The 19,667-nt window shown below is 38.1% G+C and overlaps 1 protein-coding gene across 1 annotated transcript in view; it reads right to left on the bottom strand.

The window, feature by feature from the left end:
• U2A' (U2 small nuclear ribonucleoprotein A) overlaps positions 1-18,946 on the bottom strand; it is a 30,143-nt gene extending 11,197 nt beyond the window's left edge. Inside the window, exons 1-4 of the mRNA XM_088213552.1 lie at positions 18,731-18,946; positions 18,557-18,597; positions 17,558-17,687; positions 17,243-17,448 (exon numbers count right to left, since the gene is read on the bottom strand). Of these exons, the coding sequence (XP_088069678.1) occupies positions 17,243-17,448; positions 17,558-17,687; positions 18,557-18,597; positions 18,731-18,812 (459 nt within the window). The 5' untranslated portion in view covers positions 18,813-18,946. The remainder of the gene's footprint in view (positions 1-17,242; positions 17,449-17,557; positions 17,688-18,556; positions 18,598-18,730) is intronic.
• Positions 18,947-19,667: the final 721 nt, after the last annotated feature.

Below are 19,667 nucleotides of genomic sequence, written 5' to 3'. Positions count from 1 at the left end.
CTCCAGCACTAGAAGGGATAATATTTTTTTTAAATAAAAAGTATAATAAGCGGGTATCAACCCATGCACAAAAGATATTTATGTGTCAATTACACAATCAATAAGGTTACTTAAATTCTCTATGGAATACAAAGAATCACCAGTAGCCATTAAGCCCAAGGTCTGATACCATCTAGCTCTAATCTTATTAACATCCTCTTTCATCCTTTCGAAAGCTCTTTTATTCCTCCTTATCCAATAAGTCATAAATTTTTTTAATACCACTAACACCCTTCCAAGCACATAAATCCTCCCTAACATTATCCGCCATAACCCAACTGATGCCAACATCCCATACGCCATGCATCATAGTTTACACGCTGGGGAACATTATAGTAAAATATGATCGCAAGTCTCTTCCGCCCTTTTACGAAGGTAGCACTTGTTCAAAATTTTCCCCCTTCTCATCAACTCATCGATGGTCAAAATACATTTTCGTCCAGCTTCCCAAGCGAAAAAAGTGATTCTTGGGGGAGCATTCACTGTCCATATTTGCATAAACAGAAACTTGTTCTCCACTAATTCATTCTTAATCAAGTATTTATAAAATGATCCAACCGAAAAGGTCTCATTTTAGTTAATGGTCCAAACCAGTTGCTCATCACCCTAATTCAAGGATACAGAAGACTGTGCACTCAACAGAGATTCATAATCATTTATTTCTCAATCATTAAGATTCCTCAAAACCTCAACGTGCCACCCCCTACCATCCCCAACCATCCTAAATGACTCCTTAACTGATATATATTTGTGACATACAATTGCAAAGATCTGCGGGAATCTATCTTTACACACTTCCTCTTCAAGCCAAGGATCCATCCAAAAACTGGTTCTCTACCCATTGTCAACTCTCCACTTGATACATTTCTTGAAATTATCTTTTCCCATACATATCTTTTTTCATACCCATGTCTCATGCGGTCTATTTACCCCTCTAGGATACCAGCCCCTTTCCATTGTGCCATGCTTTACCACAATAACCCTCCACCAGACAATCTCATTCTCTTTCATGAACCTCCAAATCCACTTACCCCTCTAGGATATTTACCCCTCTAGGATACCAGCCCCTTTCCATTGTACCATGCTCTACCACAATAACCCTCCACCAGACAATCTCCCTTTCCATTGTGCCATGCTCTACCACAATAACCCTCCACCAGACAATCTCATTCTCTTTCATGAACCTCCAAATCCACTTACCCCATAACACCTACTTCATTTCAACTACCAATCTCAACTGCAAACTGCCTTGGTTGAAGGGTCTTTCAATGCATACCACGCCACCAAATGGTACCTCCTTTTCTCCTCAAAGTCGTCTCATAAGAATCTGCATTGAATTGCTTCCAATTTCCTTTCGACACTTATCAGAATTGTTAGCAAAGACATATGATACACTGAAAGACTGGATAATGTACTTCTTATAAGAGTGAGGTGCTCTCACCTTTGGATAAGAGGTTTCTCTTTCACCCCATTAATCTCCTCCCGAATCTAGCCACAGTCAGGTCTTACACCCTTACATTTTTTATGTTTTGCACCTAAAGGTATTCCCAAATACTTAATCAAAAGCTTCACTACCTTGCATCCCAACACATTAGAATCTCGACTTATTTGCCTATCATCCAATTTCACTAGTTTAGATTTAGTGAGACTAATTTTGAGGCGGTAAATCATTTTGAGATTAATTTTGCCCCATCACTCAATCTCTTCCAATTTCACTAGAAGGGATGACATTTTTGCTAGAATTAGTAGATTCTTGCTTTCTCTAGATATAGGAAGCTTGACTAGGTTTTTCTTAGGTATGTCTCCCTAGACCTACATCTAATCATTTCCCATTTGCTCTAACCTAAATGACCTATCTTGGAGCCCTCTCTCCTATTCTGGGAGTGTGTGGTTGAAGATGAATGGGTTTCTAGATTTGGTGAATTCTTGTTGGAATGAGAAGGCCCCATTTGGGTATACTAGTTCCAAAGCAACGTAGACTTACCCGTGTGAAGCAAGAATCAAGGAGTGGAGTTAAGAGGTCTTTGGTAGTATGTGGTCCATAAAGATTGCTTGATGGAAGCCATCAATGTCATTGATAAACAAGAAGAGGTTGACCAATGAAGAGAAAAATAGGTGTTATGCTAAGCTTGAGGTTGCCAATATCTTGTCAATGAAGGAGATTTCTAGGAAACAATGCCCTTGTGTTATTGGATCAAGGACGGAAGCAAGAATAAAAAGCTTTTTCACATAATGGTGAACTTTAACTTCCCTTCTAGTTTCATCCTAAAGAGGTGGTGGGCCGAAGAGAAATTTGTTCTTTGAATAAAAGAAAAGGATTTCTTAAGATAAAAGGAGAAAATAAAATGAAACGAAGGAAAGATCCTCCAGATATTACAGTCTATAGTTTGCAAAAAAATTGTAAAGAGATAAAAGTACATGAAAAATGTGAGAACTTAAGGGCGAAAATGATAACCTCCCAATTCCAATGGAGACCAAAAACAGCTAGGTCCGAAAATTTCCATCCGCCTTGACCCATAAGGATGGCAAGAAAGCCACTCTCCCTCATAGCACATAGAAAGACGTACATCAGTCATCAAAAATTTCCTGATTTTGCACAAGCCATAGCATCCATGAACCAGCAAAGATAGTCCATTGCCACAAACACCAAAGAAAAACTGTGAACAACAAATATCGCCAATATTTTTTTCTGCACTTTGTAAATTGAAAATGAACCTTGGAGAACAAAGTTGGACGGTCTAAGTTTCTTATGCTTAGCTGTTAACGATAGAGAAATGGTCGAGAGCTCTTCGAGGGAGGAGATCCTTAAGGCACTTCGCTCTCGCAGCAGGGAGAAAGCCCCAGATCCAGGTGGCTTCTCCATAGCCTTCCTCCTGCATAGCTACAACACTGTTAAAGGCGAGTCACATGATGTATTAGCAATCTGGAACGTTTAACTATCAGTATAAATGCTGCTTCCTTGAGGAGTATTCCTAAGGTGAAGGGGTAGAAATTTTTGGAGACTTAAGCCTATTAACTTAGTGGATTGCATCTACAAGCTCATTGCTGAAATCTTGGCAAGAAAGTTGAATCAGTTCCCTAGTAGCCAACGAAATGATGACGCCGCTCTTAAGAAGGGAACTCGTTAATTGTGCAAACTTGATTTTGAAAAGGCATCAGTGAAGAGTTAGATGCATCAAAGGTAATGAAGCTTGGAGAGAAGGGGCAAAAGAACACTTTCAGAAATTGTTTAGTGAAGAATATAACTACAAACCCAATCTTGACAATCTTTCAGTCAACAGTTTAAGTGAAAGTGAAAGAGATCAGCTTGAAGAAAAATTCACTGAAGAGGAAATCTTGGGCTACCTTAAGGAATGTGATGCGTACAAAGCCCCAGGTCCGGATGGTTTCAACATCAAGTTCCTTCAATCTTTTTGAAATATCATCAAATGTGACATATTAGAGTTATTCAATGATTTCCACAGCCACAACACCTTTATAAAATCACTCAACTCCACTTTTCTTATCATGATCCCCAGAAGATGTTAGCCAAAGAATTACAATGATTTTCGTCCTATAAGTCTCATTAGGTGTATTTACAAATTGTTATCCAAAGTACTAGCAAAAAGATTGTCAAAGTTGACAATCTTTTTGACAAAGCCATTAGATACAACAAGAAAAGAATTCTGTGTAAACTTGACATGGAAAAGGCATTTGATCACGTTAACTGGAATTTCCTGGATTATATACTTTTAAGACTTGGTTTTGGATCCAAATGGAAAAGCTGGATAAAAACATGTGTTTTCACTACTAGTTTTGTTGTGATCGTCAACGGCGGGCCCTCCACTTTTTTCAATGCCTCTAGAGGCCTCCGGCAAAAGGATCCCCTTTCTCCAATCTTATTCATTATTGTGACGGCGGCACTGAATCAACTTATTGAGAAAGAAAAATCATTGAACTTGATTAAAGGGATTACTGTTGTCTTCAGTTTAAATATAAATCTCCAAAAATCTGAGATGGTTTTATAGGAAAACAGCTCCAGAAATGAAGATTTCAGTGTGGTTTTAGACTGCAAGCAAACACAGTTACCTATCACTTACCTTGGTGTTCCTCTCGACAGTAATTGCTGGGAATCTATGATCGATTTGTTCAATAACAGATTATCTATCTGGAAGAAAAAATTTCTATTAAAAGAAGGTAGATTGACTTTGATTAAAAGCACACTCTCCAATTTTCCGATTTATTTTTTATCGGTGTTTAACGAACCAAATAAGGTGGCAAAAAAACTAGAGCAAATCCAATGTAACTTTCTTTAGAGTAATAGTGAAAATTGCAAGAAATACCATTTAGTGAATTGGTTGGAGATCAAAAAACCCTTAAAAGAAGGGAGCTTGGGACTAAGATCAATAGTCAAACTAAACAAAATACTTCTTGGTAAAGGATTTAGAGATATTAGAATAAAAATGACAGACTCTGAAAAATGGTGATAGACTCAAAATAGTATAATGGTAATCTACAAAATCTCTCTTATATTAAAAACAGCAACTATAGTTACAGTTTATGGAAGAACATCATCACACTAAATAATGCGATATTTCAGTCCTCAAAATGGAATATAGGTAAGGGGTTCAATGTCCGTTTCTGTAAAGATTTTTGGTGCAGTTCGGAAAAATTAGAAAATAAATATCCTCTTATCTATGGGATTGCTAAAAACAAAGGTGTCACGGTAAATGATATTGCTGATTCAGTCATTCCTGTCTCTTGGAGTGTACCAGTGATGAGGAACTTTTAAGATTGAGAACTAAAAAATTATCAATCCTTACTTCACTTATTGGCAAACACACAGCTACAAAATCAAAGCGATAAACTGCATTGAAAATTAAAAAAGAATGGTCTCTTCAGTGGTAGTTCTCTTTACTCTTTTCTATTCGATCATAACTCTAACGAAAAATATCATTTCCTCTCAAAAATCATTTGAAAATTAGGTGCCCCTCCAAGAATTGCTCTTTTTGCTTGGGAAGCTGCAAAAGGAAAACTCTTGACAATTGACAATTTGATGAAAATAGGGCATACCACTGTCAACAAGTGTTTCTTATGTAAGAGATCTCTTGAATCATGTAATCATCTACTTTTGAAATGTAAAACATCTCACAAACTCTGGAGCATGATACTCGGACTTCTGGGGATCTCTTGGGTAATGATAGATTCTATTTATTCCGAACTTCTGGCATGGAAGGTCTGAGTAGTAACAAAGCATTTAGATTAATCCCTTTTAACATTTTCTGAGTTATTGAGAATGAGAGAAACAACAGAACTTTTGAGGGACTTGAACAAGATTTTAATAGCATAAAAAATAAATAGTTTCATTATTTTGGCCCTACTATTTTAAAGCATAATCTAAAATGTTTTGAAGATCTTGGTTCTATTGTAGATATACTAATTGACATGTAATTTTTTTGTAAATGGGTGGTACTCTCTTAGCAGCTCACATTAATACATCTTCTCTTCTTTTATTTCAAAAAAAAATGATCAATAACTACAATCCTTTTTTCTTTACATCATGAAGACAATAGGTTTGGGGAGAAATAGTGGCACTATAATGCAAAACAGTATACCTGACAAACAACTCAGAATTCCAGAAAGAAAAATAGGAAAATAAAATTTGGACAGGAAGCAAGAAGATTTTCCAAAATTTAGTAGGAGAAAACAAGCTTAAATTTTCCTTTATTAATTCTCTTTTACTTGCCCTTTTCAGTTCCAAGAACTCTTTTTAACTTTTCCTAATTGTATTAGGATTAGCAACTACCTTTTTTCCTTTCTACATCAGGAGTAAGTTGCTTTCAACTCTAGGGAGTCAATAAATATCAAAGAAATCAATGTTTTTAGTCATTTCATCATTTGTGATACCTACTAAGGGTTTTCTTTATTTCCCTTAGAGCACAGCTAGGTAGTAACTACTACTAAAACAACTAGCCCATCGATCATCATGATCTTGCACATCAACATAGATGGAAAAAAATGATGATGATGCCAATGAAGGACCATGCTCATAGTAAAGGGTGAAGAGACACTAGAGGTTGAGATTTCAGCCAGAGTTCAACGCTTGTCAGAAAAGTTTGAAGAGATAATACTAGACAACTTGCCAATTTAGTACCTGCAGGAAGCTTGCTAAATTTGCCATGCAACCGATGAACGCAAAGGAAAATGATATAATAAAACAAAGCTTGAGGAGCTACGAAAAGGAATGCATTAAGCAAAGCATGAGTCCTTACATTGTCCCTGCCACCTAAGAAGGATGAAAGTCAGCACGTGTGTGTCGATTGTTGAGTTATTAATTGGATTGTTATCAAATACTGATTTCCATTTCCTCATTTGCACAACATGCTGGACCAGCTTGAGCGTTCAGCGATATCCACCAAATTAGATTTATGAAGCGGGTACCATCAAATTCGTATAAGGCGTAATTATGAATCGAAGACAACTCTCCAAACTAAGGAGGGATTATATGAGTGGCCAGTAATGCCATTTAGCTTATAGATGCCCCTAGCACTTTCATGTGACTTTTGATTCAAGCACCAAACCATTTATTGGTCAGTTTGCAGTCATATATTTTGATGATATATTGATTTATAGTCACACTGAAGAGGACCGATAATATGGCAACATTTATGAAAAGTGCTCCTAGCTTTGCAAATGAGCAAGTTGTACTTGAAGAAATGCAATTTTATGATCAACAAACTAGTCGTTCTAGGGTTTGTTGTTAGCGCTAAAAGAATTCATGTCAATGAGAAACGGTTCATGAAGCAAAGAGCAGCCCACTCCTAAAACTGTCATAGAGTACTAAATTTTCATGGATTCAGTAGCATTGTTGCACCTATAACGAATTGTTTGAAGAAAGAGAAGTTTGAAAAGACAGAGAATGCTAAGAGAAGTTTCATTGAGTAATGCGGGGAGCTCGATGATCAAAAACACCTTTATCATGAACCCATTATACTTAGCATGCAGAAACTCAATTATCTAGATCAAACCCTCCCTAGTTGAATCACACTCAATAAAGTGAATGCTATCAAAATAATTGAAAAAATAAAAAAGAATTAAAAAGGCATCCCAGGTTACCCGATAAGATGATTCAAGATTCTTCGACCCAACAAGATGGTTGACGCAACCTCCCCTTGAAGAATACTCAAAAATTAGCAAAACTAACTTCAACAGCAAAAGCTGAAATTTTATTTATCACTCAACTAAATTTTATGAATTACAGTATAAAGTGAGAGCTTTATATAGGTTTTCATTGGAATAATTCTAAACAATTACAAATACTTAAACTTAATTGAAATTCTATCCAAGATCTAAACTTATCTAAATCCTAAACCCAAAATAATATTAAAATATTACTAAGGATAAAATCTAATATTAAAATAATATTCAAAATTAATAAAATACTAAATAATAAGTCCTCCTTGGAAAAATCAGCATCAAAAATACATGGGGAAAATAGGAAGAAGAAGACTCCTCACAGGTTGGAATTCCTCAGCTGCACACCTCACCCGCACGGGCTAGAATCCCACATGTGTGAGCTGCCCGCATGTGTGAGCTGCACACCTCACCCGCACGCAGTCTAGTGTGTGCACACCTACTAAGCACGGCTCCCATGCACAATTTCCTGTGCGTGCGGGGTTTGCTGCTTCTGCACATGCGTGCTGCTCAACATGTGGTAGAGTTCTTTCTGCACGCTCCTCGTGCTTGCTCACGCGAGAAAAGGTCCTGCAGGTGCGAGGCCTCCTTCCCGCACACATGGCCGCCTGCACATTTGAACAAGAAGGTTGACATGCGCGACACAAGCTGTCCGCCACTCTCCAAGACCAAACGGCCTTGCTTGGTCCTTTTCTTGGGCCATGGCCCTCCTTAGCCGTGAGGCCTTGATCTCTCTCGGGTTGGACCAAAAGCTGGCCTTCCTCTTCACCTTAAGATCCCAAGCACATGAAGTGTCTCTTAGGCCTTAAGTCTTCCTTGGACAAACTTGGCCCATTCTTTATAATAACCCCAATTACGGAAGTGGTTAGGGATGTAGATATTTTCCTCTTTGAGATGATCCAGTTTAGGAAACAAAAGGAATCTGGAACTGCTTGCTTGTTTGGAACGGAACCTGCAGGAATCCTGATTTACGCGGGATTCCTCCCTGATGCGGAATTGCATCCTTAAAACTAAGCTTGGATCACATCATCGACATTTAAAGAAAAATTTATACTGCACCAATTTTAGATTTTCCTAGTTTTGAAAAAGTATTTGAACTCAAGTGTTAGATGTGTGGACTTGGTATTGGCGGAGCTCTTTGTCAAGAAGGAAGATCAGTCACTTTCTACAATGAAAAGCTTAATGAAACTAGACAGAAATGGTTGACTTGTGAACAAGAATTGTATGTTGTAATCCATGCCTTGAAGATTTGTCGAACACTAAGTCCAAAGGAGATTGTGATTTACTCATAACACGAATCCTTGAAGTACTTTCAGAATCAAAAAGCATGCCAATAAAGTGCACACAAGGTAGGCATCCTTCTTAGAGTAGCTTATGTTATAAGCACAAACCTAGTTCGTGCAACTAAGTTGCAGATGTATTGCATCGAATAAAACTTTTTTTAAATAAAAGTGAGAAATGTCATTCACAAAGGTATCAAGGGGGTATCACCCGTATACAAAATATTTACATATCTATTAAGTAATCCATAACTAATCCAATGTCTTCCTAATCATGTACATCATGACCTAACAAGATAGACCCAAAAGTATGAAACCATATATCCCTAATGTTTACAATATTAGTTTCAACGCCCTCAAAAGTTCTCGCATTTCTTTCCTTCCACACAACCCAAAAAATGGTAAGTGGGATAAGGAAAATGTGCATTTTTTTTTACAATACCCCACCCAAGCCCAAAGTTCCCCACTTACATTTCCAGCCCTGACCCAAAACAACCCCAACAGCCCAAAAACCATTGTCCAAATGCTGTTAATTTCTGGACAGCCCAGTAATAAACGATAACAAGATTCCTCATCAGTTTTACAAAAGTAGCATCTATTCACCATAATGTTTCCTTTTCTCTTTAACATGTCAATAGTCAAAATGTTTTCTCTCGCCGCCTCCCAAGTGAAAAAAGTCACTCTAGGTGGCATTTTAGATTCCCAAATTAGCTTGAAAGGTACAGTCATGTTCGGATGACCATCTCTTTTGCAAAAACTGTAGAAGAAAGACTTAACTGAAAAACCCCTGTTAATATCCAGCTTCCAAAGTCTCACATCCTTTTTTTCAATCAACTTAGTTTTGTCTAAACAGAGCAGAAGGTTGTTGTGCTCATCAATCTCCCAATCATACAGATTCCTCTGAACCTTAACACTCCATGTTTTATCACCACTCAAGAATCCGAAAACTTCTCCACCTTAACCACCTGATCACTTGCAATCGTAAAAATTCTAGGAAATCCCTCTTTTAATTTGAAATCACCCACCCACTCATCATGCCACAAGCTTACTTCTTCTCCATTCCCCACCTTCCACCCCACAGCTCATAAATTTCTTGTTATCGTCCTTCATTCTTCTCCAAAGACTCTTACCATGCAGTTTGAACCTCTCCCCCTGCCCCTCTCCTTCTCCCAATCCCCCCATCTCACCACAACCACCTTCCTCCACAACTTATCCTTCTCGGTGAGAAATCTCCATAACCACTTCCCATGAAGAGCATTATTCATATCTTTAATAGATCTTAATCCCAAACCTCCCTCCCCCACACTTTTCTCAACCTCCTCCCATCTAACAAGATGATATTTTCTATCCCCATCCTCATCACCTCAAAGAAACCTACATTGGATCTTTTCAAGTTTTGTTGCAATGCTTGCCGGAATGGTTAAGATGGAGAGGTAGAAAATTGGTAGATAAGCAATGGTACTTTTGATCAATGTGAGTCTTCCTCTAGACAAATAGCTTCTCTTCCATCCCGCCAACCCCTTATCAAACATTTCCACGATAGGATCCCAAGTCTTGACATCTTTATACTTGATTCCAAGTGGTAATCCCAAGTAATTAATCGACAGAGACGAAACTTTACAACCCAAAATAGTAGTCAATCTCTCCACATCTCCCCTACCCCCAATGCTAATTAATTCAGTCTTCCCCATATTAATCTTAAGTCCGGGTATCACTTGAAAACAGAGGAGAATACACCTCAAATTTAACAAAGCATGTATATGCGGCTCACAGAAAATCAGTGCATCATCCGCGAAAAATAAATGAGACACCTTCACCCTTGAAACCCCATTCCCCACCTTGACCATTCAATAACCTCAACTCCCCCGCCCTAACCATCATTTTGCTAAACACTTTCATAACCATAATAAATAGTAAAGGCGATAAAGGGTCACCTTGTCAAAACCCTCTTGACGCCTCAAAAAATTTTGGTGGCCCTCCATTAACCAAAACAGCAAAAGATGTGGTAAAAATGCAATTCATTATCAATTTTCTCTATATGCCCCTAAACCCCAATTTGTCCATCATGTAGTTCACAAAATCCCAACTAACATGGTCGTAGACCTTCTCCATATCAATTTTACAAATAATGTTCTCTTTTTTCTGTCCAACTAACTCATCAACAATATCACTAGCAATCATCACTGAGTTTAAGATTTGTCTACCCTTTACAAAAGCATTCAAATTTTTCCCAATAATCTTCCCAAGCACCTTTGACATCGTTCTTGCCAACACCTTAGATAAGAGCTTGTACATATTGTCCACAAGACTAATAGATCTGAAATCTTTAATGTTTTTAGTCCCAACAACCTTAAGGATAATAACCAAAGAAAAAGTGTTAATAGATTGAACAAAAAAACTCATTCTGTGGAAATCATTGGAAACAGCCGCCACCTCCTTCTTGATCACCTCCCAAAAAACTTGATAAAACTTTAAATTAAAACCATTGGGTACCTGCGCTTTCTCCCCATTACACGCCTCAAGACAGCCCCTGATTTCCTCTCCAGTGAAAGGGACCTCCAGCCTCATTCTGCTCTCTTCCCTTAACTGCTTAAAATCTAACCCCTCAAGACTAGGGTCTAACATCCTCCTCCTCGCTAAACAGCTTCTGGAAATAGGATTTAGCTCTCTCCCTCATAGCTTCATTTCCCTTCACCGACACACTATTCATGATAAGTTCATCCACATTATTATTTTTTCTTCTGAAGTTAGCTAAACTGTGGAAATATTTTGTATTCCCATCTCCTTCCTTCAACCACTTCTCTCTAGCTTTTTGTCTCCATGAAATCGCCTCCATATTCATAATGGTTGCAATGTCACCCTTAATTGCCTCCCTCCTAGCCCGACCCACTTCATCTAAACCCCCCCCCCCCCCCACAGTGCATCTTTATTGTCCAGAACCATTAGCTCCTTGAAATTATCACCAATTCTCCTTTAATTCTTCCCTTCTTCCTCGCTGGCCCACTTTTTTATCTCCTCCTTCAAGACTTTTAATTTTGCAACTAAGATGACACTCGCCATACCCCTCAAACTATTCTACCCCCACACCCTACCAACCAAGTTCCTAAACTCCTCCACCTTCAACCATTTACTATCAAACCTAAATGGATATGGCCCCAAATGATGCCATCCGGGATGAGGCATATTGGGAAGTGGTCCGAGGTAGGCCTATTCAAAACTTTCTGCCTTAAACTTGCAAGTTGTAATAACAAACAGTTAGATATTCAAAAACAGTCAATTCTTGACCAAAAAGGTGTCTCCCTTGAGTTAGACCACGTCCACTTCCCACCTCCAAGTGGCAAATCCACCAAATTTAGTTTATTGATCATATCTCTGAACTCTTCAATCTCTTTGGGACTCGTACTCGCCCCCGTTCTTTCCCTCAAGTGCAAAATCATGTTAAAGTCCCCCCCCAACCACCCATCTCTCCCCCCATCTTCTTTTACAGCACATTAAATCATCCCATAGCTTCTTTTCTTCCTCCCTATTCCCTCAGCAATAAATCCCTGAGAAAACCCAATCTTCCCCACTACCACAATTTTCTAGCAACACATATAGAGAAACTCAGCATACCTCAACCCCTTTACAGCTGAATTTTTCTTTATCCCACATGATCAGAATTCCCCCTGCCGACCCAACCATAGGCAAAAACTTCTAGTCCACCTTCTTGACACTCCACAGGCTATTAATAATCCCACTGTTGATCTCGTTCATTTTAGTTTCTTGAAGACAGACTACCCCCGGCTTCCATCTTCTCAAACACCCCTTTATAATTCCTCTTTTTTTTTGTCGTTCACCCCCCTCACATTCCATGATATTGTTTTTCCTATCATAAGTTAATCTTAATAGACTAACTCCCCTGCATTTTTTCCTTCCTCCTTAAGTGACCACTCCAGTCGTTTCAACCCTCTGCTTCCCCCTTTCCCTATTTTCTTCCTCCTTTTTTATCATTTTTTCTCTCCCCCTCTGCCAAAATATGTCTATTTTCAATTTTCTCCAACAAAATAAGCACCCAATGTTCAAGCCCATCAAAAGACATGTCAAACAATTTACTCACCTTAATGAAGTTTCTTTGGACCCACACAGAATACTGCTCCTTTAATTTCTCCTCCGCTTCCATGACCAAACATAACGGGCTTTCAAACTGAATGGGAATTACATCCAGCACATCATCTGCATCGTTAACAAAACTGACCTTCGTGCTAACAGACGAACCATTCAATAGAGAACTTGATAGATCTCTTTGTCCAATAGTGCGAGCCCTTTCGCATCTCTCAACTCTCCCGTTTCAAAACTCTCCTCCAAGACAATAGAATCAACATATGTACCTTCGTCTAGATCAACTTCGCCATCTTCCTCATCCCCCGATCCACCCATCAAGGCTTCCCTCTCTTCACTTTTTGGAACCCTAGCCTTGCTCTCCATTTTCGACACTAACACTCTGTCATCTAAATCTCGTTTTGCTCCTTTTTTCTTTTCTTTTATTTTAATTTTGGACGTATCGAGTTTAATCGTTTTGGGTCGCCAAAATTTACCTACTAGCTTCCTGTGATTGGGCCCAGGTTGATCCACCCATTTTCCTTTTTCAACCCATGAAATTTTATTCCTTTCAACATTTCTCGGCCCATTTTGATTCCTAACATTCACGTTTACCCTCCCGTTCCCTCTCACGTGATCTTTTTCAAATGTGGGCCGAATAGATGGGTCAACCCGAAACAGTGCGGCTCGCCCCGACAACACAGCTTGCCCTACTCGAATACCAGTCTTCTCTTGCTTCCTCATCACCTCCATGAAGGCCACCCTCTTCCTTTCCAGCCAGACTACCCACTCCGTCGTACAATCCGGACATTTTAGTACCCATTCTACCGAAACCCCAGTACATGCATCAGACAGTTTCTTCCTGCCTCCATTCCCTTTCAGCCACTCCGGTGGAACCAACTTGAAATCCGCCACCACATGGACTGCTTCCATAAATTGCCACCAGCCATCCACCTTATCACCCTCCGGAAGAAAGATTCTATTTATATTCCTTCTTGGCACCTCCTTGTCTTCCGAAAACATCAGAAATTTACCGCACTTGTTTCTGCCCAAAGCCATCCATAACGTCCTCCATCTGCTTCGTCGACATCTTTCCCATGCTCCTTTACTTTTCTCCCACCTGAATGCTCTAAGGCTCTGAAGCAACCAGTCCAGATCTTCCTTCCGAAAAAATAAAGATTTACGAAAACCCCTCCCATTCTCGTACACTCTCATTCCTTTCTCTTCACCTACCACGTAGAAAGATTTAATTTCCGCCACTAGGAAATGTCTCAGTCCCACTGGCATTTTGGCCAATGGGGCCGTCGCTGAAAAATGGCCACAGACTCACACACTATTACTAACTGAGGGCCGGAAAGAGAGAGAGAGAGAAGCAAAAACAAAGTAGGGCTTTTTTATGATTGCAAAATACTCATATATCGAATAACAACTTTTTTAACTATGATAAGCAATGAGATGGTTGGATTTGAGTGGCTATAAGAACCATACAAAGAAGATGAGGACTTTGAAGAAATCTGGAGCAAAACTTCAATGGAAGGAAACTATGAAGGCCTTTGGTTAAGATGAGTATGCTCAAATTCTGGATTTCAATATCAGCACCTTTCCTATCAAGTAGCTTGGTTTGCCTATGGGTGCCAACATTCCAAAGGTTTCTTTGCAAATCTACCGGAAAGAATTTGGATTGTTGGAAAGCGAGATATTTATAAAAAGTAGGTGCACTAACTCTTCTAAAAAGTACCAAATTCTTTCTATTTTAGTCACAATAAGATCTGCAAAGAAACCTCTATAATGTTGGCGCCCATAGGCAAACCAAACTACTTGATGGGAAAGATGCTGATATTGAGTGAGGGTACTTGCACAGGCTAGTAACTACTCAAAGTGGAACTAATTTTATTCAACAATCCCAATTTATAAAGTTTGAACCATTTGTCCTACTTGTTGCTTCAAATAGGATACCAAAACAAAGATTGCAGTGCTACTTAAACTCTTTCTAAGACAGGTTTTGTAGGCCCTTCTCAAGTTTGAAAAATCATAATCGAGCATAAGCCTCTAAATGGAAAGAAGAAATGAAATTTTTTCTTCTTGATGGATTGGTAGTGGAAGAAATGCCATAGCAGTTAAGCCAAGCACAAGATCAATATAACATCAAAACGAGAAGAAACCTACTTTTAAAATTTTCGTAACATACTCATTTCTAACATTTTTGTTGGTAGCATTTGTCCAAAACCTTCCCAATCATGGCACCCAAACATAATTTCTCCTCCTTAATCTTACAACCATCCAGGCAAATGACAAATAAATACGTAGTAAGTTCCTCTGTTTGCTTTGCGAAAAGAATGTTATCTCACATGAGAAGTGACTCAGTCTTCCTAATTCATACATAAGAACGATTCTAGTTGCTTTTGAGATGAACGTAAATCCCCATCATCTGATATCCTTACGCTCTATACCAATTTGCTAGGGTCCTAGGTCAAGAATAAGGTTACTGGTCTAGTACAAGATGGTCTAAGAGAGAGACAATGGAGTTTACAAGCTTTTTATAAAAAAACTATGGTGTAAAATTGTATTAATATAGGCACCAAGGGGTGCCGTCCATTTACAACATTTACAAATCTATTTACATATCAACAAGTTCAGTCAAATCCTCCATATAAACCATGACCTTGTAACAACGTTAGAAGCCCTTTTTCCTTTCTTCTATTTTGGCTGTGAATAAGGATTCATTAGAAAGAAAACTAGGATTTCAAAGTTTAGAAAAGAAACTCCAGCTTTGATGATAAAATTCTGCTTTTCTTTTTCTTTTTCCTTTCATGTTATTTTCAGTCTATGAATTCAATAGAAAAAAGAAACCTTCAGAAACTACACACTACATACTAGGTTACTAGCCACAAATTTTTTTTTAGATAAAAAAGTAAGTAATATAGTGAGTGTAGGCACCAAAGGAGTGTCGCCCATGTACAAAAGATTTACAAATCTAAGAGCATATTTACAATAAAACTAAAATTATCTAGGTTACAAAGGTGACGTTCAATTATAGTGGACCCATTTGTCCTTAATGTTTCCAAAATTATCCTCTTTGCCTTCAAAAGCACGGTTGTTTCTTTCTTTCCATAGGATCCAAAATATTGTAAGGGGAACAAACCGATATTTCTTGTTTCGTTTGCATAGAAATTCTCGAGCTTTTAATTCGCCTTGTATAGTGCCCGCAGTACTCCAGCTGCTGCCAAGTAACCCAAGTACCATGGACCATAGATTATGAGTGAAAGGACAATGAAGTAAGGAATGGTTACATGACTCAACATCATCTTCTTTGCAAAGAAAGCATCTATTTAGCCAGAATAATACGTCTTTTCAGGAGATTGTCTAAGGTAAGAATCCTTTCTTTGGTTGCTTCCCATGTGAAAAAAAGAAACCCGAGGAGGGGTAGCACTGTTACAGATCATTTTTGTTGGGAAATTCGGTCTACTTGTTCTGTTGTATGGGCCAAATAATGATAGACAGTCTTGACCGAGAAGTTACCATTATTACCAACTGTCCAGTGAAGCTTATCATTGTTATCCATGGGCTTTATTGCTGATAAGAGGGTTAATAAACTTTCAAATTCGTCGATTTTCCCAATCCTTCAAACTCCTAGCAACCCCGATGTTCCAACCGCCACCATTTACAATGTCAAAAGCATTCTCAACCAGCATATTCTTGTCTTTGGCTATTGCAAAAATGAGAGGGAATTGATGTTGAACCTTGGAAAAATCGCACCATTTATCGGTTCCTCTGCCCAAGTTGAGCAATCAAAGACCAAGTTGCTAATGCTAGAGATGCCTCTCCACAGGCTTTTACCATCAAGTATTAGAGCCCCCTCTGTAACGTAAACATTCGCCACTGATATTCCACTTGCAGTCAACAATTCTTTTCCACAAATTATCACCCTCATTCCAGAATCTCCAAATCCATTTGCCATGTAGGCTTTATTCGTAGTGGTTAGAGACCTAAGACCAAGTCCCCCGTGATGTTTGGGCAATTTTAAAGGTAACTAGCCACTAATATAAAAATCTAACTCTTACATCATTAAGAAACTGCTCAATTGCCTAACTTAATTGCATAAATCTGTGTTTCTCTCTAAATTGCATAAATACTGCACACAAGAAACTCTACTACCTAATTTAACTGCAACAAAAGACTAAATGCAACTGTTCATCAACTGGTCGAGGACTCATAAAATTTCTAACATAAACAACTACTGTCGTCACCAAGTTATGGTCTTCAAAATATTGGATTTTGTATACAGTAATTCAAGTTTGAAACAGAATTTTCAATTGAATATGGCCCTTTTCAGGACACATTTCAAAACCCAAAATAATGCACAATGCTATATTTGCATCTACAAATAGTCATTATTTATGTAGGAAACAATCTCAAATTTTGGTTCCACTGGCTGAAGAAATTTGGTATAAGTTCCTAAATTTACTAGAAAGAATAAAAATTAGCAGTAAATTTATAGGGCACTGAAATTTTAGTTCCAAGGAGCTGAAACTTTTTTATTCGGCACAAGAAATTCAGCATTAAGCTTCAATTAAAACTGTAATTGGTCTTGCCTAAGTGAAAATAGGTCTACAAGTGAGATATGTACATTACAGCTACAGGAAAAGAAAAATTATAATATCAACTGAACTAACCTTGGCCTTCACTTTCTTAAAATCCAGAACTCGGAGTGATTTTAGCTTGTGTATCACATAAAGTCGATAATTTGGTTTCTTTGTGACATTATTATCCAACAGACTAAGGAATTGCAGCTTTGGCAGGGATACAAGAGGATCAATCTCCACCAAATTCACAAGCCTGTTGTTCGTAAGAACTAATGTGTGTAGTTTTGGCAAAAACTCTGAAAAAGAAAAGAATGTACGCATTAAGAACCATAAAACACCATGATTGGCTTCAGTTTGAGAATGACATCTATAGGATTCTGAATCAAGTGTAAGGAAAGAACTCACCTCCAATATTGGGATTGATTCGAGTAATTCGATTGTTATTTATGATCAAAGTACCAAGACGGTTAAGATAAGGAAAGTTTTCTAGTTTGACAATCTCGTTGTCAGACAAATCAATTGTATCAAATTGATCCTACAAACAAGCCAGCAAAAGATGACTTCAGAATTACTACAATAGCAATTAAAATATAAAGCATCCATCTCAATAGAAAAACTTTACTATGAGAGACACAATAGGATTATGGAAGCACTGGCTTATTAAAACTTAATGAACAATCTTAGAGGTTAGAGGTTGCTAAGAGTTATTTCTTTTGGATAAAATGAGTAAAGGTAAATTCTGATGGCTCCTAAAGGGGGTAAAATAAGAATATTTACTCCTTCAGTTAAAATCTTATAACCCCTCTAAGCACCTAAATATTACGCCACCAAAGTCAGAGGTTTGAAAGGGTTTATAACCATCCAACCATACTTTTCTAATGTTTCCTCATCCCTTTTAATAAGTGCAAATATTTTCATCCAATTAATTAGACAAGGGTAGGATTAGAACTCTCCATTTTCTATACTACAATGAATTCCAGATTAAAGTTCAATTGTGAACCTATTTACTCTATCCTACCTCATTTGTCAAACTCCCATAAAATAGGACCCAGAATTTTGAATAACTTAAAAGTTAACACCCCAGACAAGAGTGCAATGGGAACTAGGAAGACCGTGATGCAAGATAAAACCCATCAACATATGTACGCAGTTCACGGCAAATAGTTATATCACACTGATGAATGAAATGGCAGTCCTGTCATGAATGGCAACCAACAAAACTTGCGGCATTAGCCACTTGCGGGGAGTCGGGCAGCCATCGACACACAGGAGAACCACAATAATTGGGGGAAAAAAAAAAGCAAAAGCAAAATATTCTAACAGAGGAAGCTATAGTTACTTGACTGCTACTTCTGTTTCATGTATCAACATAAATTATAAAAGGATAGTTTAAACAATAAGCACCTCAGTAGCGCCCAAGTTTTCAATTACAGCGATCTTATTGCCTGCAAACCAAACAGGTAAGGAAAAGCATGAGAAGGAAAGAGAACTAAGATTAGAGAGAGTAATGGAGGAAAACTAGGGTTAGATAATGCGAGAAAAAGATAGGGTTGCTGTTACAAATGGAAGATAAAGCACCTCGAAGATCCAATTCACGCTCTTTAATGGCATTGAAGAAATGAGGGCATTTCCAAATCAAATCGGCGGTAAGCTTCACCATCTTCTTCTTCGAGTCCTCTGCTGTAACCCAGTTCCAGTTCGGTTTGGAACTTCAGTAATCTACAAGGCAACACCAGCGGAGCAGCGGACTGAAGTAAAAGCAGCTAACCGCTCCCAGTTTTGGGCTCTAGGGATATATTTATGGCGGCTCCCTGATAGTTCTAATTAGTCGCATTTTCTTTTCCATTTTTTGATTATTTTATTATAATATTAAAAACTTTACCACAACATTTCAGAGCATATGAGTTTATGATGTTATATTAAAAATATCAATTACTTTATTTTAACATCATACAAAAATATTTATTTGACTAAATTAAGTTCAAACCCAAAATTTCTTTCTACATTTCATCTGTTCCATTATTTCTACTGAATACTAGCAGTTTCTGGATTTCCTGAATTTTTATGCAGAGATTAAAATACGTTTCACGTACCTAAAAATACTACAAAAAACCAAAAATCAGTGTTAAAAACTTTTTCTGGCCAATTTTAGAATTTCGGTTGCCTGCAGTAGTGGTTTGCCTCAGACTGGCCTTTTTGGCCAGTTCTGGCCGGTTTTAGTCAATTTTATACTCATCTCTGCGAGAAAACACGTTAGAGGGCCTCAATTTACCCAAAAAAGTCGAAAAACAAAAACCTACTTGCAGTGGAATTTTTCGGTGCGGCGGCTCCACTAGCTTACCTTTGCGGCTGTGCATTTTTTTTCAGTCAACCTGTAGAAAACAGAACGATGAACACAATTGTGAAAAAATTGCATGAAATGAAAACGGGAAGGGGTTCATCGGAGGCAGTTTCGAATTTTTCCCGCGGTGGCGCCACTCGGCTTTGCCTATGATTTTCGGCTCATCCGTTATTT

Source organism: Carica papaya, chromosome 2 (assembly GCF_054855325.1).
Source record: "Carica papaya isolate Zhongbai chromosome 2, ASM5485532v1, whole genome shotgun sequence".
Taxonomy (NCBI): Eukaryota; Viridiplantae; Streptophyta; class Magnoliopsida; order Brassicales; family Caricaceae; genus Carica; species Carica papaya.
This window is presented reverse-complemented; position numbering and strand designations above follow the sequence as displayed.